The sequence below is a fragment of the Cibotium barometz genome, chromosome 27, assembly GCF_041138505.1.
Source record: "Cibotium barometz isolate CiBa-2024 chromosome 27, ASM4113850v1, whole genome shotgun sequence".
Taxonomy (NCBI): Eukaryota; Viridiplantae; Streptophyta; class Polypodiopsida; order Cyatheales; family Cibotiaceae; genus Cibotium; species Cibotium barometz.
Window position 1 is genome coordinate 46,000,978 of NC_141072.1, and position 23,491 is coordinate 46,024,468.

The window sequence follows — 23,491 nt, forward strand, 5'->3', positions numbered from 1 at the left end:
CAACCATGAAATCCAATTCCATTCATTCCTTCCTTAGCGTACCTATGGCATCATCGACAACCAAAACGCTCACCACCTGGTCAGTCCCTCTCTGCTCACCTAGTACTTCACTCAGGGGCCTTTTCGATAGTTCCTAGCTCATAGTACCCCAGGAGTATAATCAAGATTTTTCCATAAAATCCATATGGACTCTTTGTTGAAGATCAGCTAGATCAACCAACAAGATCCATTTATCAAAAGAGCCATGAACTCATCCGTTGAAGGCCAATAAGGCCGATCAACCAGATCCATGCCCGTGTTCAGAAAACAACTCCAACTCATTTTCTTCCTCGACGCACGCATGGGTATCCTGGGTAACCCAGAGCCCGAGCACCGTATGGTCAGCACCCTCTAGGCTCCTTCCAGGTGACCTAGCACTTCACTCATAGGTCGCTTCCTTGGCCCTTCATCCACCGTACCGGAAGCTCACCATTTTAACTGACAAACCGAGGCTAGTCGGCCGACCTTGCCATGCGAGACGTCCTTCTTTGACTCTCCGTCAGCTGTTATCCACACTTAGGTCCCCACCACAACCTCATTCTATAAGATAGTCAAAATGCTTCCCCAGCATTCTTAACGTAAAATAATCTTTTAAAAACAGGTTTCATATGCAAACACAATTTCCAAACAAAATTCCTATCTTTCCGTATCATTCCTCATCATTTCTCTTTGGATGCTCTCTTAACGATCTGCCAAGGTGAGTCATCCCATATTCCACATCATTTCACATCATTCCTCATTATTCACATCATCCCACATCATTCCACATCATTCACACCATCCCACACATCAACCCACATCAATCCTCATTAATCCACATCTTTCCACACATCAACCACATCAACCACATCAATCCACATCAATGCACATCACTCCACATCTTTCCACACATCAATCAGATTTCTACAAACAAGATAGTCTCTTTTTGCTTTGAGTGAATTAAGTTTGATTATCAACTTTTCTTGATCTAGTTATCCAAATTTTTGTTTCACAATCAATCTGATTTCTACAAACAAGATAGTCTCTTTTCGCTTTGAGTGAATTAAGTTTGATTATCAACTTTTCTTGATTTAGTTATCTGAATTTTTGTTCCACAATCAACCAGGTTAAGAATTTCTACTTTTCATACTGACAAAACTTTCTAAGTCTCGGCCATTACTTGTGGCCTAGTTAAAGGCAACTTTTTCTTGACTCAATTCACTTAAGTCTAAGTTTCCGTTCACTTTTGGATCCTTGATCCTTTCAAGAATTTCAGATTCCTTTCCCAAGGAGTCTAGGAATAAGTCAATCACAAGTATTTACATTCATCCAACTAAGCATGTTTCTGGTCTTTTTTTAGGAAATCCTTTTCCCGTTCAAAATGTACTTAAGATTTTATTTTTCGAGAATCTAGATGTATACTTCATAATTCTAAAAGTCAAATATGTTCGTGATCCCTCTTTCTAATTAAAATTTATCCATGTTTTCTCGATGAATTCCTATGAATATTTTCACGTTCTTATCTCAATTTTTCCAAAATGAAATATGCTCAATATTCCTCTTTTTTGAATAAAAGATTTATACATGCATCCTTATGGGATTTACAAAATCAATTATACCCATAATTCCTCTTTTAGTATAAAATATTTATGCACACTTACTAATTCATTTTTATCTAAATAAATTATATCCATAATCCTTTCCATAATTCTCATAAATTAAATGAATGTAGAAAAATTTATACATAACCTTCTTTATTTTTCTATCATCAATGAATAAAGCTCAAAGCTCTACTTTTAGCATAAAATTTGTTATACATAAATTCATTTTCTAATGCTAAAATTTTTGCCACAATTTTCTCGTATTTTCTATGAAATGAGAATGCTCAAAATTCCACTTTTAACATAAAATTTACTATGCATAAATTTAAATTCATTTTCTAAAAATTTTACCATAGCTTCCCCGTATTTTCTATGAAATGAGAATACTCAAAAATTCACTTTTAGCATAAAAATTAATTTATGCATAGACCTTCATTTTCTAATGATAAAATTTTGCTATAACTTCCCCACATTTTCTATGAAATGAGAATGCTCAAAATTTCACTTTTAGGATAAAATTTATTATGCATAAACCTTCATTTTCTAATGATTAAATTTTGCCATAACTTCCCCGCATTTTCTATGAATTGAGAATGCTCAAAATTCTACTTTTAATATAAAAATTAGTTTATACATAAATCTAAGCATAAATATAAACATTAATTAATCTAAACCAAATCATAAATCAAGAAAGACATGGTTTTAAGAGGAAAACCATGAAATAAAATGCTTCCCAAGCATGAGGGAGGTTAGGAAGAAAGAAGATTAACATTAAAAAGAGAGAATAAACTTCATTGTTTAGGCTTAGTTTGCTTGATTCTTTACCTTACGAAAGATGCGTAGCCCTCAAGGAAGAGGCTTGGCCCCACCAAGAACAGAGGGTAATCTTCAAGAGAAGAAGAGGTTTAGTGAAGCACCAAAGCTTCACAATGGAGAGGCAAGATAGAGGGATAAAGGAAATTCACTAAAATGAAAATTACACTAGCATGTAAGGACACTAAGTTGAAAATACAAAGGAATGGGGCTCTATTTATAGGTGAGGGAGGCCAACAACCAAGCCCAACTGGGATCTAGAGGCTTCTAGCTTCAATTTGATCCAATTTGGACAAGTTTTAGACTAATTATGCCCATTTTTTGATATAGTTTGACAGAGGAGAGATGAGAGATGAAATATCTAGCCACTTTATGATTTCTTTGAATAAAAAATGACATCCTTGATGTGATTTATAGGCACCTCCTTGATGTGATTTATAGGCACCTCCTTGATGAGGGGTTCTCTCTCTCCTGAGGTGTCAAAATTCACATTTTTATACTACTTAGGTACTAGTACTAGTCAACTCTTCATCTTATGTGAAAATTTATTACTTAGGTACTAGTACTAGTCAACTCTTCATCTTATGTGAAAATTTATTCATTTTTGGAGGATTTTCTTTTCTTCTTGCATTTTTCTTATTCAAACAATTGGATTAATCCTTTAGGCCCATTGAACGCTCTTTGGACCTTAATCCATAATTTTCTGAAAATAGGTACCCCTAGGCTTAGGTGTCCAGTGCGCATATTCAATTAATTTCTAATGCACATTGGAAAACTCTTTTTAAGCTTCTGTTTCAGGGGAATTCATCTTAAAATAAAAGGGTAACTTTGTATCTAAAAATATGTCAAAACTGTATTACCTCTCTCTAGAATATGCTCTCTCTCTAGACCAAAACAGGGTCAAACAAGATCTTTTTCCATTCTAAAGGGGGGGATGATTACAAGAGATTGAAGGGGAGGTTCTTACATCTTTACACCATCAAAAGCTGGAGGGGGGAATCTTACAATAATAGTGATTATAGTAAATGCGAGGTGTTTTTTTGAATCTAACACGATTTTTACCATGTTGATTCTTGCATCATAAACCAGTTGATTCTTGCATCATAAACCAGTTAGCCTTGTAGGCCTAGCTGGTTGATTTTTACCATGTTGATTCTTGCATCATGAACCAGTTAGCCTTGTAGGCCTAGCTGGTTGATTTTTACCATGTTGATTCTTGCATCATAAACCAGTTAGCCTTGTAGGCCTAGCTGGTTGGTTTGATACTCCCTCTACATCCAATATCGCTCATATGCCCAAGCCTTGTCTGCATCACATTAGCTTGAATCTATATAATGCCTCCCTCCTTTGGCATTGCAATCTCCTTTGGTCCAAAGACACATGTCATGGTGTCCCTTGAAGCTTGCCACCAACTTGAGGGTTGCTTCCTTTTGTTAGGTGGTGCTAAATGTGGGAAAATCCTACTCAATCTTTTGAAGGATCTTGTAGCAATTCCAATCTCTGTAGGTATATCTTTGTGAAAGCCTCCATCCGGAACATCATCACCAACTGTGCCATCTTGAAACTTAGTATCCATGGTAGTGGGATTCTCTAACAATGGTAGCAGGATAGACGCCATTTCATGTGTATTGTCTACAATAGGTAGAATGGCATATAGATGGGAGAAATGATCTTTGATAATAAGTCGTAGCAGCCCATATAAGTGTTTGCATTCACTTGTCCAATCAGGGTAATCACAATAATTTAATTGCATGGACACATGGTACCATGTAAATGAGTCACTTTATGCTTTGCATTTTAAACAACATGGTTGGCTCATTGATGGCTTGCAAGGTTGATGCATCTACTTGATACCATGCCAAATATCTTTCCCCTATTGCTAACCTCGTGATGTGTTGCTTGCTTGAGCCATGAATGCTAAGTCAGCACGCAAAACTCTAACTTGGCGATCAGTAGGCAGACAAACAAAAATCAAGTCAGCACGCAAAACTCTAACTTGGCGATCAGTAGACAGACAAAAATCAAAAAACGAGAATTATAATACATGTGTCTGCTTTATACCTATCTCTTGTTTTTACTTGAAGAACTCTAGCAATGTACCCCCCACTCATTCCTAGTCGTATAATCTCCCACGAGTGCATGCAAGAGGTTTAGAATAGACCTCTTTATCTTGGCATCTAACAATGTATATTTTATGTATTGCCATAGCTGCTCTACTAAGTTGGTTGTGTCGAGATTACTATAATAAAAAAGAAGTCTAAACTTTGGCCACCTCCTTTGCCAGATACATGTTTGGCCACACCATCCATTGGCCACCCCTACTGGTCTAAAGTCCAGCATTGCGGATCCTCATCCACAACCTTTAGGATAGACTATAGCTCGTGTGGGCACTTATCAATGACAAATGGACATGGGCTGAATTCAATTCTATCTAGAGAACATCATCCTTATGGGCACTTGTCAATGACACTGGTTGTGGGCCAAATTATGTTCAATCTAGAGATAACATCATCCTTATGGTTATATCCAAGACAATGCTTTCTTGACTTGTACCAACATCGTTCGTGCATAGCATGACTGAATAGGTATATCGATGGCGTGCTAGTTGGGCAAAATAGTAGCATACAATGGGAGACAAAACAAATTAGTGTTAAAAGTGGTATCCATGACCCAAGAGTTGTTGCATGAAAATCGAATTGCCATTTGTAGCATCCAGCCATCTTGAATGATGATAATAAAAGTCTTATCCTTATCATTGTGTGCATGTAGACTATAAGGCTAGACGTAAAAAACCAATGTAGAACACTTTGCTTCACGTAACGAAATAATATTATGCAAACCTACATAGACACACAAGGATTGAGGATCACCAATTACCTTTTTCTATTCCTTCAAAGCAAGCGCCTCCCTAAACATTGTTGTCTTGTCACTTGAAAGTCTGCCTTTTGGCAAAGCATCTAATATTGAATCATGTTGACTTCCTTTGGTATCAAAAAAGAATTTGTAGATCACATGCTCTAAATGTTTTTTCTATTTGCCATTTCTCCTTGGATGTCGACATCTTTGCTACATGTTGACACGTACCCACATCAAAGAGGCCACATGCAAACACTGAATCACCCCTAGTGTATAGGCAGGTGGTAAAGATCACTACGTGAGCTGGGAGCATGGCCTTTATGACCATCATTGACAACCATGGAAACTTTATCCATACCATCTCAGTACTCTAAGCACAGTTTGAACGGGCAACCACACTTCTTGGACATTTGAAGTCTACAAGCATTTGTGCCCCTTCTCTTCGCTTCTCCACCACGATGCCAAACATACTCATATGCAACCTTGTCTGGCAACCATACTTCTTGGACATTTGAAGTCTGCAAGCATTTATGCCCCTTCTCTTCGCTTCTCCACCACGATGCCAAACATACTCATATGCAACCTTGTCTGGCAACCATACTTCTTGGACATTTAAAGTCTGCAAGCATTTGTGCCCCTTCTCTTCGCTTCTCCACTACAATGGCAAACATACTCATATTTCAAAATAAGTCTCAGATTTGGAGATCATCCAAGACAACGTGTACATTAGACCTGTTGATTGTAAATGCTTGAGTATATCCTTTAGCTCACTTTTTGATGTTTGAGGAATGCACATTGAATGCACCATAGTCATGCTACTTGCTTTCATCATTGCAATCACATTGAGAAATGACTTCTTTCATGAATTTGATAGGAATGCCATGCTTGCTAATAACTGTACACCACTTTGTTTGATCAAATTCAATGTGGCTTTCACAATTTGATGAGGCCCATCTTGCACATGTGCAACTAATATTTCCCATCTTGCACATGTGCAACTAATATTATGTTTACCCAATCCTCAAGTGGTGTAATCTGTAATTGAAGAGCAATGGATTTTTGGCAAAAGCATTTCACATCATTTTCACATGTGGCAAGACATAATTTGTCTTTTAACCTTGGCCACTTTTTTACATCTAAAACACCTCTACAATTATGAACTTTTAAGACATCCAATGACACATAGATCCCACCCATTAGATTACATTGCATGAGTTTGTAAGTATCTCGATCGAAGAAAAAGTGCACTTGAGAAGTATACAACAAGGGATTTGGCTCATTGGTGTTGTGCTCTAGGCATTGATTGAAATCCTCAACTAGCTGGGATGCAACTGGGTCATTCCTATTCCCTTCATCACTATCCGGTCATCGCTAGTTTCAGTTGAGCAAGACATTGAATCCGCCTCCGTACTCCAATCGCTCACATCATCCTAGGCTTTGTTCATGGCACCTACCATCCATTCCCTTGATTGTGGTATCTTTTAGGATGTTGACATGACCTGATAATAATCCACCAATGCATGGAAAAGAAGCCATGACAATCATGATCGTTAGGAACTATTGTGGATGGTAAATCCACCCAAACTTGTTCTGAGCTCCTTATAGGCAACGTGCGGTAGAGAAAATAGACATGCATGGGTAAGTGAAGGTCATATGCATGGGTAAGTGAAGGTCATAAGCCGAGAAAAAGAGACATTGATGAGCAAAGCAAGTGATGAGTAGAGAAGGAAAAGAGCGCAGAAAAAGCGCTTGCCGTTGTGGGCCATTTTTTGGCATCTCCTTTCAGGTTTACTTGTAGTAAACTAGGTCGAAATTCAAATCCCAGACATCCCATCAGCTACTACTGCTAGAGCTGGCACTGGGCCGCTGCCGGAATCGATGTAGAAGGAGCGCCAAAACCCGATAGGCCATTTTAGGAAGCCAACCTGTTAACACGTGAGTCGGGCTTGGTTTACTTTTAGTAAACTTGGCCAAATAATCAAATCGACAATTGCCGACGAGACGGCTACCTCTAGATCCACGGCCAAGCTTTCGTGCCACCGATCCCACCACCATGGCTTCATTCAAGACACTCGGGGCATATAGTGGGGAGGATCCGTATCCCTCACTTTCTTTTCTTGATTTTGTCTTTTAATAAAATCCACATGTTTTGAACCTTATAAAACTCTTCTTTTTACTTATTGCCCCTACCCCTACATAATTTGAATTAAAACCTTGAAGCAATATATATTGGGTTCCACAAATATATCAGTGTGAAAGCAATATAGAGAGGTAGATACCCTAATTTTGCTGTTTCGTGCAAAGCTCTGCCGCACTCCTCAAGGTCTGTCACGTCATCCCTTTTCTGCTCTCTCTCTCTCTGTTGGGTCGTCTTCTCCTCACATCGATTTTTTAGCTGTTCAATCTCGATTTGTATTTGGCAGGTTCTCTCTCCTGGGCTGTCTTCTCCACCTTTTCTCCAGCTATGGCTGACGGGTAATAAGATTCTGTTTCAAACTTTGAAATTTTGGAGAATAAATGTGGAACGAAACCCTTCCAAGGTAATCCTGATTTTAGGGTTTTGAGCCACGAAAGTTGAGAGTGCGAAGTTGGATTTTAGGGCTTTGGTGGATGCTCTACAGCCTAGCTGTACCGTTTTGATGGATCAGGTGTAGCGTTTTGATGGATCCTGTATAGGTGAGTTTCTAGGGTTTTGAAGGACCATGTTAAGGTTTTCTTGGACCAGCCTTCGGACATCTCTGTTGTAGAACTCCTTTAGGGTTTTGATTTTTGAGTATTCGGGGCCCAGTGAACTGCGTTTAAGTTTCTGCTTTGGACCCAAATTTTTACAGCTTTAATGGGCTTAGCTTTTAGGGTTGTGGGGAGCTTGCATGTATCTAACAGCCAGATTTTAGGATTTTAGATGGAAAGACGAGCTTTTTAGTGTTTGTAGATAGAAAGTTGAGTTTCAGGCATTGCAGATGGAAAGCCGAGCTCCTACGTTTTGCAGGTGGAAAACTGTGCAAGGCTCTACAGACAGAAAGCCGGTGGCTTTTTAGGATTTTGTCTAGCTTCTGTTAGTCCTTTTCTGGGACATCAGGTTGACTCCAGGGATAGATGGATGTGAGTCATCTGTACTTGAATTTATCGGGGAGGTAGGCTTTGTATGCAAGATGCTATAGTATGACATTGTAAACCCTGAAATTGAGGCTAGATACCATGTGTTTGGAGATTATGTTTCCGGCCTAACGCACTTTGTTTTCTTTGCAGAGAGGGAGATGTCTTGGCCGAGAAGCCCTCTCCTTCAGGCCCCGCACTAGGTGAGCCCATGGATATTCTGACGGGGCTGCAGCTTGTGCTCAAGAAGTCCCTTGCCCATGATGGCCTAGCGCGGGGGCTTCATGAGTCAGCTAAAGCAATTGAAAAGCATGCTGCACAGTTGTGTGTACTGGCTGAAGACTGCAACCAGCCTGACTACAGCAAGCTTGTGCAGGCTCTTTGCTCTGAGCACAATGTTAACTTGATCTCTGTGCCCAGTGCCAAGAAGCTTGGGGAATGGGCTGGGGTAAGTCTGAAGCACCTGAGATGTGTGTTAGCTTGTTCCTGCTAAAATATTACTGATAAAACGCCCTTTTATTTTCAGCTTTGCAAGATTGACTCTGAGGGAAAGGCACGGAAGGTTGTTGGATGCTCTTGTGTAGTTGTGAAGGTATGTGCACTTGTTTTCTCTGTTTTTCCCTCTGCAGTGCCTTCACATGCCTTCAATCTTGATGTCTGAAATTTATATAGAGGCTTCACACACCTTTGGGAGTTGGAGACAAATGGAAATACTCCGGTGCCCATTGTGCATCTTGCCTGGTCCAAGCTCCTGCCCATCGAGGGGCTAGGGGTTGATCTGTAGGGTCCCTTATCTTATCTGAGCGCTTTGGGGTCCATGACAGTGGGGCTTTTACAGGAAGTCACCAAGATCCTGTTGGACTGAGGTCTTCGCGTCATGGTTGTTATCTGGTTAATGTACAAAGCTTTTGTGTTGCAGGATTATGGTGAGGAGACAGAGGGTTTGAATGTTGTTCAGGAGTACTTGAAGAGTCAGTGAGTTACGAAAGGCGGCTTCCAATTTTCTTTTTAGAGTAATTTAGTTATCCTGCTTTGTAGCCTCAAGGCTCCGAGTTCTGATGCTGTAACGGAGCCAGTTTTTACTTCTATGGTGCTATTTAATGAAATGAGGGGATCACAAGTTTGAAAATATTATTGCTAGCGCTCGTGAGTTTGAATTCATGGAAGCTAGGTTTTAGTCCGCTATCCACTTGTTTGAGCGAGTTTTGGTTCCCTTTTTGGGTGATGTTTGGCATGTGTTTTTTACGAAGATTTTTCCCTGGGGTGTCATTGTAATGGAAGTGAGCAACATTTGCGTATGTATGCTACCTTTTCAGATTTAGCGGATGAGTAGTGAACTGTGGAAAAAGGCCAGTAGCACTTCATCCCTGGCCTGTGGAATTTGTGTGTTGTGTGTGTGTGAGAGGGGGGTGGGGGGGTGGGGACAGGAGGCTTGCCTCCATATTTACCTAACATTAAAGTTGTGCACCTGTTTGGAAAAATCCAAAAGTTGGGTCTTGTGAGAGTATCAGCATGTATATAAAAGCCCTAAGCGAGTGTCTTCTTTGTCTAGCTGTGTAGATAAACGGACAAGTTGGTTGGATATAGGACATGAATAGTTCCTAAGGGTAGCACTCTGCAATTATAATGATTGACCTCTTTGAAGTTCTATTAAACTTCTGTGGTGTGCTTTCTGATTGCAATGAAAAAATCCATTTGGTACTTGATTTAAATTCCTGTTAATTTTGAGTGCTACTTTAAGTTGACCCTTTGAGCAGCCAAGCTACTTTGGCAGTACATGTATTTGTGTGTGCTCTTCAGGGACATCCCCACCGTTGTAAGGCTCAAACTATGCTCATATGTTCTGCCTGAGTGAGATCATTCTGGTGGTCCATCTTGTAAAAATTGCATATTTGTCTAAGTGTGAGTGTTGAGGCTTAGCTGTCAGGTCTTCCAAGATGGCAACCAAGGGTGAGTATTGGTTCACCTTAAAACTTGAGCTAGCAAACATTTTGAGCTTGGAGATTCTATGTATTCTTTGGACACTGCTTGCAACAACTACTCTTGTGAGTATGTGAGTTTGAATCGGAGTACAGAAGTGTGCTTTCTGGGCTAATAAGGCGAACTTTAGCACTAATCTTTCATTGAAGGACGTGCGTTGAGCTTCAGTAAGCCATGGTAAACTTCTAAACTTTCAAACTCTTTACGAATCGAAGCACGGTTGTGATTTAGCAACATACCATATGTGTGGATCCTGTTGCAAGTTCAAAAGTCAGTTGTGCACCCATGGAGTCTAGTGGTGTCAATTTGAATATCAAGTACATTTCCTCACTCTTTCCTCGGAGCTTTGGTAGTTTATGGAGTGCACACACCCTCAAGCAATGCCATTAGCAATATTAGGGAGGTAGAAAACAAGGTAGAACCCACTTTTGGAGCAGAAAAATGGAACCTGAATGGACAAACCAAGTAAGGCTCTAGACTTGTAAAGTCTCCATTTGTGCTTGCATTCACAATAATAATTCAGAATGCTGCTTTACGAGTCCCAACCGACTTGCATTGAGGTACACTCTTTCCAAGTTTTAGGTAATTGAGACCACTTTGGTCCCGGGCCTGCCCTAAGTTAATCATACACGTGTTCAAATAGAGCTCAGTTTGGACCCATTCTGACAACTTTGGTCCTGGATGTATTTTTGGCCTTGATTTTTTATGCCTAGCTGGTCTGAGACTTAAGGCATCCACAATGCCATTGGCACTGTTGGTTACCCTCCGGTCCAGTTTGGTGTCGAACAGAGCAAAATTGAGCAAGTTAGGGGCACATATGAACATGCATATGAGTTCATCTTTGCAAAGAACACAGAATTTTGGCCATCAGGTTTCCGTGCTTGCTTCAAGCAGAGCCTGACAGAGCATCAGACAAGGAAAAAACGTCACAAGGCTATGAACCATTCATTGCTAGAAGCACCCCCCCAATTTTTTTAGAGCTTGAAACGTATTATAACTTAGCAAGACTATGAACCATTCATTGCTGGTGTGATTCTGCTTGAGAAGCCCAATTTTCTGTGCCTAGCTCTCTCTCACATTCCTTCAGGACCAGCTCTTACACTGAGAAAGAACTTGACCCATACTCCAATCCAATTTAGGCAGATCCTCAAGTGGATATCACCTAAGTGGAAGTTGTGTCCGGGTGCAGAAAACGGAGGGTTCTCTTGAGTTTTCCACGCTTGGCAAAATCTCCCTCTCTAGGTGGAAATAGCTGCAATTGAGCATACACTTATGTGTATGGTACCTTGAGGTACCCACGTATCAGGTTTGGGTTTAAACATGCAACTTTGGACGATATGTTGTTTTTAATGGTTTTTTTAATTTAAATTTGACTAAAACTAGCAGCCTAGTGATCCCAGATTTGGTTGGAATTGCATAGCTTCAAACAGCTCAAAATTGTAATATTTCTAGCACTTTATGAAGGTAGCCAGGGAGTTTTTGAGAAAAAAGTTATCGGTCTTACATGGGCAGAATGGATTTTAGAAGAAGCAAGAGACCTTGGTTTTGGACCATTCGTGATCATAGAGTACCTATTGATAACCTCCTGTGCGGAGCCATCAAAACTACTATTTTAAGCAAATTTTGAGTAAGTGACCATATTCAGTTGAGACCAAAGGTCCATCCGAGTTTGGACTCAATTGGGCATTTCTATGCGCATGTGAAGTGGTAGTCTTAGCTAGCTCTCGATTTGGAGAACCAGATAAAACTCTGTATGCTCCAATGGAGGTAACGAAATTGATTCAAGTTGGGCTGAAATCCAAGTTGTGCAAGAAGTCGAATAGTGAATATGATCTCCTATCGAGGACTCTCTCCATGAGTTTGTTGTCATCAAAGAGACCACAATGCTAAGAAAAGAGGAAACACTGATTGGATGCCAACCAGGTTTTACTATTGCTTTGTCTATGGGAGAATTTGTGAGACATATGATTAGTGAATCTCCTCTTGGAGATTGGCCAACAAGGACACTTGGTGTCTTCACATTAAGAGATATCTTATATCTTCTATAGCACAATATCTTTATATGGACCATAAGAACATAGTTTTCAATATTGTACCCAACTTGGGGGCAAGCACAAGTCTATACCTTGAAAACCCAACAATGTTTCAAGAATAGATAGACCTGATTCTATATTTATAAAGATGTTTGGGAAAACAGATACATTCCATGTGAAGCCAACCAACTTGTGTAATAGCTTAGGCAAAGGAGAGAGAGCCTTCTCTAATTCCTAACGTAGATCCAGACTTGTCATGCTTTGGTTCTATCTCGGTGGGTGGGTGTGAATGCAAGGGTGAACGAGGATAAAGCCATCTCCAAAGGGACTTGAGACATTGAAGCCTCTAGTGGGCTCCTAGAATTTACATTTCATAGTGCTCCCTTAGAGACAAGCATGGCTTTAACATCTCTCCTCTTACCAATTTGCACTAATTGACCTTTATGATGAGACATGATTCATGTCACAAGCTGTATCAATATGTCAATACAATGCTTCCACGTGAATTCATGTAAGCATATCCTTTGAGATGAGTACATCAATGGTATCAACAATGGTTTCTTCTCCCATGGGACTAATGCACATGTCTGGAGGTCCTAGACCAATGGTAGGATTACATCACTGAGCACCCACCTACACACCTCCAAGAGTGCATGCTATGCCGGTAGATGTGGAAGCTACTGTACGAATTCTAGTTGGAAACACCAATGAGAAAACTTGGTCATGAAGAGAACCAACCCATCCTACACCACCTTTAGGGATGGTCTCTACTGATTGATGATGCTATAAGAATGGTTGATGATGCCATTTTTGGATATCAATGGTCCGCCCTCATATTGTATTGTCTAGTAGGCGGCTAGCTCATGTTTGTACGCCCCCCATTATGAGAAACAACCATGGTTGAGAAGCCCAAGTACTCGACATCCTCAGAAGCACACGGGAAGGTGGCCTGGGACGCCAGACTATATGGTTTAGAGATGGCTTGAACTAGATTTGATACACTGCCAAATAGGCTACATGCTACATCGATCTCATGATGGTCCACACATAGAGTAGGTTGACTTTAATTTCAAACACCCCATCTTCTTGTTGTGGGGCCCGAACAGGGCCCAAAATAATTCTGGAGTCTACACCGTGGGGGATAGTAGCATCGACTATGACCATGGACCTACACGGTCATGTCATGGCTGCCCTGTGTATACATACCTATATAGATACATGAAAATAAGCTTCCCCCTTGACTACACCTCTATGTTCGAAGCCATGGTGTAATAAAGTGGGACATACCTCAACAATATGGTACATAGGCCAGTGATGCAATGCTTCTAATGCAATGGTGTAATAAAGTGGGACATACCTCAACAATATGGTACATAGGCCAGTGATGCAATGCTTCTAATGCAATGGTGTAATAAAGAGGGACATACCTCAACAGTATGGTACGTAGGGCATCGATGCAATTCTTCTGATGCAAAGGCCCACACTATATTGTTGAGTGCCATCACAAAGACCCTGCACCAAATCTCACAAGTACTCCAAGCATAACGAATCTCGTGTCCAACCCCAACGTTATTCCTTATGGAGACACATGCTATACATGCAAATTCGACCATGCGTATAAGGATTGTCCCAACAAAGTGAGAATCTTCCTTGTGTGGCAAAAGCATATGCTTCCACTTCGATGAGCCTTAAGTTGTTAAAGCATAAAATGAGGACTTACTCACATAGGCCCCCTTAATGCCATCACAAGGCTCCAAGCCAAGATAAGGGTGGTAGCCGAAGAAACAACCAAGGCCACTAAGCAGAAAGCTCTAGCTTCAACCTTGAAGTAAGCAACTAAAGAGCCAAAGGCACAAACCCCAAAGGATGCAATGGCCCCTAAAAAGGCTAATGAACCAGAACTAGAGGTCTAAAAAGAAGAAGACCTCCAAGAGCATGCGTAAAAGCAATGCACAATTAGTTGTCAAGGGCAATGATGTGAAGGGCAACGACGTCGTGACCATCAAAAGTGGACTAGAGCTAGCTGCCTCCCTTCAGAGAAGAGAGCTAGCAATCCTCGTCTCTCAAACCCGCTCTTTCCAAGGAAAGGACACCCATAGATTATGAAAACCTTCCTAAGAAAACTCAAGGAGTATCCCAACCCCATGTTGGAGAAAGAGAGAATGAAACAGGCCCAAGAGCTTGTGAGGAAGGTATAGGCTGAACTAGAAGTAGTGCTCGAGCAAGTGGTCGACCACGAACCACGAACCCCACCTAAGCATATCCCATACCCTATCTTTGAGCCAAGGCCTCAGATATACCCAGAACAAGTAGATACCTTATTGCTTTGTTTATGGGAGAATTTGTGAGATATCCTCCTAGAGATCGGCCAATAAGGACACTTGGTGTCTTCACATTAAGAGTTATTTTATATCTTCTACAACACAATAAGTTTATATGGACCATAAGAAGTACCCAACTTAGGGGTAAGCACAAGTCAATACCTTGAAAACCCAATAATGTTTCAAGAAGAGAGACATGATTCTATATTTATAAAGATGTTTGGAAAAACATATACATCCCATGTGAACAACCTGAAGCCAACCAACTTGTGAAATAGCTTTGGCAAAGGAGAGAGTCTTCTCTCATTCCTAACCTAGATGCATACTTTTTAGACTTTGGTTCTACCTCGGTGGGTGGGTGCGAATGCAAGGGTGAACGAGGATAAAGCCATCTCCAAAGGGACTTTGGACATTGGAGCCTCTAGTGGGCTACTAGAATTCACATTTCATAGTGCTTCCTTACAAGCAGGGCTTCAATAACTCCTCTTTCTCATGGATTTGCACTAACTCACTTTTATGATTCATGTCATGAGTCATATCAATATGTCAATACAATGCTTCCACATGAATTCATGTAAGCATATCCTTTGACAATGAGTACATCGATGATATCAGCAATGGTTTCTTCTCCCATGGGGCTAATGCACATGTCCAGAGGTCTTAGAGACTGATGGCAGGATTACATCACTTAGCACCCACCTACACACCTCCAAGAGTGCATGCTATGCCGGTAGATGGGGAAGCTACCATGGGAATTCTAGTTGGCAACACCAATGAGAAAACCTAGTCATGAAGAGAACCAACCATCATACACCACCTTTAGGGATGGTCTCCTACTGATGATGCTATATAAGAACGACTAATGATGCCATTTTTGTATATAAGTGGTCCACCCTCGTATTGTCTAGACAGTGGCTAGCTCACGTTTTTATGGCCCCCATTATGAGGAACAACCATGGTTGAGCAGCCCAAGTACTCGACATCCTCAAAAGCACACGAGAGGGTAGCCTGGGAGGCAAGACTAGATGGTTTAGAGATGGCTTGGACTAGATCTGATACACTACCAAATGGGCTACATGCTACGCTAATCTCATAATGGTCCACACATAGAGTAGGTTGACTTTAATCTTGGACACCTTACCTTGCCATTGCAGGGTCTGAATGGGGCCCAAGATAAATCTGGAGTGTAGAGTGTGGATAGCAGCATCGACTATGACCATGGACCTACATGGTCTTGTCATGGCTGCCTCGTGTATACATACCTATATAGATACACGACCAAGCTTCACCATTAACAACACCTCTCTATTCAAAGCCATGGTGTAATAAAGAGGGATATAACTCAACAAGATGGTACATGGGCCACCGATGGAATGCTTCTAATGCAATGGTGTAATATGATATGTAGGCCACCAATGCAATGATTCTAATGTAAAGGCCCATACCATATTATGTAGTGCCCTCACAAAGACCTTGCACCAAATCACAAAGACCCTACACCAAATCCCCCAGTACTTTATGCACACCAAATCATGTGCCCAACCCCAACATTATTCCTTATAGAGACACATGCTATAGATGCAAATTCGACCATGCTTACAAGGGTTGTCCCAACAGAGTGAGAATCGCTCTTGTGTGGCAGAAGCATATGCTTCCATTTCGATGAGCCTTAACTTGTTAAATCATACAATGAGGGCTTAACTCACATAGTCCCCCCCCTTAATGCCATAACAAGGCTCCAAGATAAGGGTGGTAGCCAAAGGAACATCCAAAGCCACTAAGTAGAAAGCCCAAGCTTCAACCTTGAATCAAGCAACTAAAGAGCCAGAGGCACAAACCCCAAAGGATGCAACGGTCCCTAAAATGGCTAATGAACTAGAACTAGAGGTCCAAAAGAAGAAGATCTCCAAGGGCATGCATAAAAGCAATGCACAATCAATTGTCAAGGGCAGCGATGTTATGACCATCAAAAGTGGACGAGAGCTCATTGCCTCCCTTGTGTGGAGAGATAGCTACTAGCAATCCTCCTCTCAAAACCGCTCTTTCCAAGGAAAGGAAACCCATAGATTACGAAAACCGTCCTATGAAAACTCAAGGAGTACCCTAACCCCATGTTGGAGAAAGAGAGAATGAAACAAGCCCAACATCTTGTGAGGAAGGTAAAGGTTGAAGGTCCCTTAAAAGAACATCATGGGTGCTGACATGAGCTTCTAGTACTTGGGGTACCTGCCTACATATAGCCTAGCAAATTGTAACCTAGAGAGGGGCTTATTGAGTAACATCCCTTGACAAATAAATATGAGGCCCAAGCTATATCTGATTAGCTTCCTACAATTACGTGAGCTCTCACTGTTACATAGGAGGTCAGGGAGGAGCACCAAAGCTACATCCTTTAAAGTAGCATCCGTCTCCTCATGCTGTCAATAGGAGTGCAAGGTGTTGAAGGCTCTTTGGCTTGCTTTTCTGCATCTCTGAGCAACTACAACTCCTCCTCCAAGGCCTTTACTCAGTCATCCTTGACCTTCAACTATCTCCTGCTATACTGTTAGTAGTAGTGGTGCAAGCTGATACAGGGAGTTGGTGGCCTGATAAATCTCTTATGAGAAATGGAGCTATTTTGAGGTAGGATTCCTCTAGGTTCTTCAGAGCACATACCCTCTTAATCTCAGCATAAATAAGCTCGACCTAATTTTCTTTTACCTAAATAGGATTTGGGCATAAGTGAGCATTGTTGAAGTGCGTGAGCAACCCTACATCCACCCACGTTGTGCAATGTGGCTTGTAAAAAGATAGGTAGGTGTAGTACAACAACTTGCATGGCTTGTAAAAAGATAGGTAGGTGTAGTACAACTTGCATGGCATGATAAGATAAATCAAAATTACATCCACCTAATGTGGGCTTGTGCTTGTCAATCTTCAAATAGGTTGCCTTTTTTGGTGCTATAGGTTATTTGGTGCACTTGAAATTCCATTCCTTGATGACCATAGGCAAGTTAAACATCTATTGCCCATACTTATGGGGTGCCCAAGGTATGTTCTCTTTACATATATAAGCCTTATATAGCAAGTCAGCTTTCATTGCTAGTTTTCATTACAGCAGTGGACCCTTGGCCATATAAAATGTGAAATCTCTAAGGTAGGATGGGGATTAGAAAAAATGTATGGAGGAAAAGAAGTTTCAACCCCTCTGCCTAGTCTAGCTTCCATCCTTAAAAGTGTTACTGTATAGCAAGTGGTGTGAGCAAGAAGTTCCCGAATGGCATCATGTCAAAGTAGAGGATTGACGGAGAGAAAGGTCAACATGTCACTCGAAAAAAGCATTGTCCTCAAAAGTCCTTTGATGATGGGACGGGAGGTATCAAACTCACTCATAGTAGCTGAATATCTACTTTAGATTCGGGTTGAGAGTTGGGCCGATGGTAAAATCAAAGGTTAATTTCTACACTTCGCTTCCATATAAATGTGCCACCCCTAAAGGCTCTTTACTTTGTTGAATCCTTTAAGGCAGGTAGTTAATGTTTGGAAGATCTTGCATGTGGCTTGGACATGCAGGTCTTTGAAATCTTTGTGCTCTCCCATGAACATGCTCATCATCTTGAGCATCCATTTTTCAGTGATGGCTTCAACTGGTAGCGGTAGCTTTGGAAAGTTGATCAAAAATGAGTTTATTGCTTGTTCTCAAAGTACTTTTGCCACAAATAGATCCATTTAATTGGCATGTATTGTGGATCTATTCCTGGGTTGGTGCCTTATTTGCAGTATGTTTTTCTATACTAGGGGTGGCACAAACCACATAAGCCTCTAAGCCAACTAGTTTTCCATGGTGCTTTTAGTGAAAAAGTTCTCTTTGAGTGGTCTGTGAGACTGATAGCCTACCCTTTCATGTTCTAGGTAATCCATATTCCACTGCTGCCATCTGCGCTCTAGGTATTCAGTAGAGGAAACTCCATTTTGTAGATTTCGGGAGTCACAAGAGACTGCTCTCTATGGCATGCTATGGCATAAATGAAATTGTTATACCTAAGAATCTCTCTTTTGTGGAAAAGGTTGACTTCTAAGTTTCTAAGTAGTTTCCTCTCTTCATCTAAACTTTCTTCTCGTGCACTTTCCTCATGTTGTAGTAATAGGGATTGTCTGAATCTTCTAGGCCTTTGTGCTTCTCTAAGTGCTCCAACTCCTTAAGGAAGTCTTTTACTTCTCCATGCTCTTCCAATGGGATGGTTCTAGGATAAGATATGTGCTTCATCCCAAAGAAGCAAGAGATCTTCTATTCTTAATGTGAGTTGCATGTGGATTCTGAAATAAAGCAGAAAAATTTGACATGCTCACATGCCATTTCTATGCGGCCTTGGAAATCAACTTCTTCCCTGTGCTTTTTAGCCATTTTAAATTTGCATGTCATATGGCCATGTCCATTGGCACTCTAGCCATGTATTCTTAGCTGCTATTGAGAGTACATGGTTGTTGGCTACTTGCTACTATCACAACTTGATGCAATCTTGGTCTACATCTAGAGGTTCCTTTCTGAATAAGAATACCCATGCAATGAAGTTTGTTATCATGGGGTGCATTTCAGCTTGATATAAATCTACAAAATTTTGCAAGGCCAAGGTCCCTTAAAAGAACATCATGGTGACATGAGCTTCTAGTACTTGGGGTACCTGCCTACATATAGCCTAGCAAATTGTAACCTCGAGAGGGGCTTATTGAGTATCATCCCTTGACAAATAAATATGAGGCCCAAGCTATATCTGATCAGCTTCCTACAATTACGTGAGCTCTCACTGTTACATAGGAGGTCAGCGAGCACCAAAGCTACATCCTTTAAAGTAGCATCCCTCTCCTCATGCTGTCAATAGGAGTGCAAGGTGTTGAAGGCTCTTTGGCTTGCTTTTGTGCATCTCTGAGCAACTACAACTCCTCCTCCAAGGCCTTTACTAAGTCATCCTTGACCTTCAACTATCTCCTGCTAACTGTTAGCAATGGTGCAAGCTTATACAAGGAGTTGGTGGCCTGATAAATCTCTTATGAGTGAGAAAGGGAGCTATTTCGAGGTAGGATTCCTTTAGGTTCTTCAGAGCACATACCCTCTTAATCTCAGCATAAATTAAGTGAGCACTATTGTGAAATAAAATTGTGAACTCAAAAGTATTCCTAAAGCAAAAATTATATGATTTAAAGATGAATGAAAGTGATGACCTCAATGAACATTTAGGCAAAATAATGGATCTATCACTCAACAACTCTCTAGCCTTGGGGTGGTTATTGAGGGTGATGACAAAGTTGGCACCATTGGTGTGCAATCCGGAGGCCATCATTGTTGTTGCTTCTTGAACACACTCCCCATTTTCTCTAAGGGGCCATTTATTGGGGTATTCAGAGCCTCATGTATGTGAACTAGATCTTGTACGAGTCCCATCATGTGTGTGTACCCCTGTTTATATGTTCTTGTGTGTGTGTGTGTGTGTGTGTGTGTGTGCATGTGTTTATATTAAACATAATACAATAATCCACAGCTGAATAGAAACATCTACTCAAAAAACACTACCAGCTTGATTCAAATAATATGTTTATATGACCCACCATCAAATAATTGTAGAGTTACATAAATCATGTTTGAAAGTACACAATGAAAAGTCTCATCACAAAGTATCTTTAGTAAACTATAATAACAACTTTTGATATAAAACCAGCAAGCATTGAGAAGGTAGGTCCTATTACATGCATCCATATAAATAGACAAACATTCAGTTAGTCTGAATGTGTATTAGAGGTGTCAATGGACCTAACCACATATCATGGTTGTCACCCAACCCACACTAGGTATTCATTATACCAATTTGACATATGAGTTCTATCACAACTCATCCTCCCAACTGTGAAATGCATAGGCTTAATCAATGTGTAAGTCAAACTAGTATAGTCTAAGACCTAAAGGCCCATTGTCCTTACAAAACTACCGTTAGGATAAAAACTACTAGCAACCTTCTATTGGTATTAAATTACTAGCAAGAATGGTATCCAAAAATAAACTAAACAGGCTCCCAATGCACAGTTTACTATTTATTCCCAAACACAAGGGTATACCTCTAGAAAATAAACCCAGCATCATATAAGCTTAGCAACATAACCCATGTCCGGGCTTTTGTTTTCCAAAACATTTCCCATACCTAGGACAAGGCCTAAACATAGACCAAAGTATAACTCCATAGCACAATAGGATCAGATCATAGTAACCAAACTAGTGGGTAAACTAAGGGGCTAAAATATCAGTAGGTTTAAGCCAGCAAAAGAACCAACAAAGATTGAGACTAGAAAAAGAGGAGCTGAATCTTTACATAAGCAGAAAGACCAGCTCATGATTAATACAACAAAACCCAAATAGTTAGAAGGGTCTTACTTTCCCAAACAATAAGGTGCTCCAAAGAACATAAGCAATATTGGAGCAGGTGGACACACATAAATAAGAAATTAATCTCAGTCTAGTTTTTTATTCCTAGACACTAGGGTATGTCCTCAAGAAATAGACTTAGATCATCCAATACCAACTCAGAGAATAAGCCCATGTTTAGGCTTTTATTTTTTAAAAATTATGCCATTGACCTGGATTATGTCTCACACAGACCAAGACAAAGCTTCATGTCAAATCAAAAGATCATAAGGAATGATCTAGTTAATAATCTAAACAATTAAATGAGTAAAACAAGTTTAAACCAGTAAAAGGACCAATAGTTGAACCTTCAAATCAGCCAGCTAGCCCATATTAAAGATCATTATGGGTTAGCTAGTGATAATAAAGATCATCTTTAAGGCATCCTCTTCAAATGCCTTAACCCAAAACAGGCATCCTCTTTAATATATGGAAGAGGATGCCTGTTTTTTTGACAACCTTAAAGATCATTATGGGTTAGCTGGTGATAATAAAGATCATCTTTAAGACATCCTCTTTAAACAGTTTAAGGCATCCTCTTTAACCCAAAAGAGGCATCCTCTTTAACCCAAAAGAGGCATCTTCTTCCATACATACTAAATCAGAGGTGGTGGGCCAGCTCAACCCCATAACCAAAAACTTGCAAAATTTTGTAGATTTATATCAAGCTGAAATGCACCCCATGATAACAAACTTCATTGCATGGGTATTCTTATTCAAAAATGAACCTCTAGATTTAGACCAAGATTGCATCAAGTTGTGATAGTAGCAGGTAGCCAACAACCATGTACTCTCAACACAACTAAGAGTACATGGCTAGAGTGCCAATGGACATGGCCATATGACATGTAAATTTAAAATGGCTAAAAAGCACAAGGAAGAAGTTGATTTCCAAGGCCGCATAGAAATGGCATATGAGCATGTCAAATTTTTCTGCTTTATTTCAGAATCCACATGCAACTCACATTAAGAATAGAAGATCTCTTGCTTCTTTGGGATGAAGCACATATCTTATCCTAGAACCATCCCATTGGAAGAGCATGGAGAAGTAAAAGACTTCCTTAAGGAGTTGGAGCACTTAGAGAAGCACAAAGGCCTAGAAGATTCAGACAATCCCTATTACTACAACATGAGGAAAGTGCACGAGAAGAAAGTTTAGATGAAGAAAGGGAGTTACTTAGAAACTTAGAAGTCAACCTTTTCCACAAAAGAGAGATTCTTAGGTATAACAATTTCATTTATGCCATAGCATGCCATAGAGAGCAGTCTCTTGTGACTCCCGAAATCTACAAAATGGAGTTTCCTCTACTGAATACCTAGAACCCAGATGGCAGCAGTGGAATATGGATTACTTAGAACATGAAAGGGTAGGCTATCACAGACCACTCAAAGAGAACTTTTTCACTAAAAGCACCATGGAAAACTAGTTGGCTTAGAGGCTTATGTGGTTTGTGCCACATGCCCCTAGTATAGAAAAACATACTGCAAATAAGGCATCAACCCAGGAATAGATCCACAATACATGCCAATTAAACGGATCTATTTGTGGCAAAAGTACTTTGAGAACAAGAAATAAATTCATTTTTGATCAACTTTCCAAAGCTACCGCTACTAGTTGAAGCCATCACCGAACAATGGATGCTCAAGATGATGAGCATGTTCATGGGAGAGCACAAAGATTTCAAAGACCTGCATGTCCAAGCCATATGCAAGATCTTCCACACATTAGCTACCTGCCTTAAAGGATTTAACAAAGTAAAGAGCCTTTAGAGGTGGCACAGTTATCATGGAAGTGAAGTGTAGAAATTAACCTTTGATTTTACCATCGGCCCAACTCTCAACCCGAATCTAAAGTAGATATTCACCTACTATGAGTGAGTTTGATACCTCCCGTCCCATCATCAAAAGGACTTTTGACATGATGCAATCCTTTGCCCTTTGATCTTGCGTTATAGTGAATTGATTAACCATAACGCGAGACTAAGGGCTAGTCAAAGCAAAACAATCCTCCTCGCGTTATAGTGAATCGATGTACTACAACGGGAGGAGGATTATCGCGAATCTCTTACCATTCCATCTTGCATTTTGGTGATTCTGGAGTCGTATTGAGATTCTAATGGCCCGTCGTCTGCTTTAAGGTGAATCGAATCACCATGGCAGAGGGCAAACAGTCGAAGAAAAAACAATGGTAGAGGGCAAATAGTCAAAGAAAAAACAAAACAATCAAGGAATATACAAGAAACTCACAAAACAATCAAGTAATATACAAAAACTCACATTTCATGCGTGGGAATGGATGGAGACTGTCGTGTAGGAGGTGGAATATCGGTTCAGTAGTGTGGG

The 23,491-nt window shown here is 40.4% G+C and overlaps 1 protein-coding gene across 2 annotated transcripts; it reads left to right on the forward strand.

Moving 5' to 3' along the window:
• The first annotated feature begins 7,523 nt into the window (after window positions 1-7,523).
• Window positions 7,524-9,513, forward strand: LOC147623448 (small ribosomal subunit protein eS12-like). 2 transcript variants are annotated; one of them, XM_086821607.1, is made up of 5 exons: window positions 7,524-7,611; window positions 7,712-7,763; window positions 8,538-8,832; window positions 8,911-8,976; window positions 9,304-9,513. In XM_086821607.1, the coding sequence occupies exons 2-5, from the start codon at window positions 7,753-7,755 to the stop codon at window positions 9,361-9,363; spliced, it is 432 nt and encodes a 143-aa protein (XP_086677733.1). In that variant the 5' UTR covers window positions 7,524-7,611; window positions 7,712-7,752; the 3' UTR covers window positions 9,364-9,513. The 2 variants fall into 2 exon arrangements, with proteins under 2 accessions (XP_086677733.1, XP_086677734.1); XM_086821608.1 differs by lacking the exon at window positions 7,524-7,611 and having other exon boundaries at window positions 7,618-7,763.
• The last annotated feature ends 13,978 nt before the right edge of the window (window positions 9,514-23,491 follow it).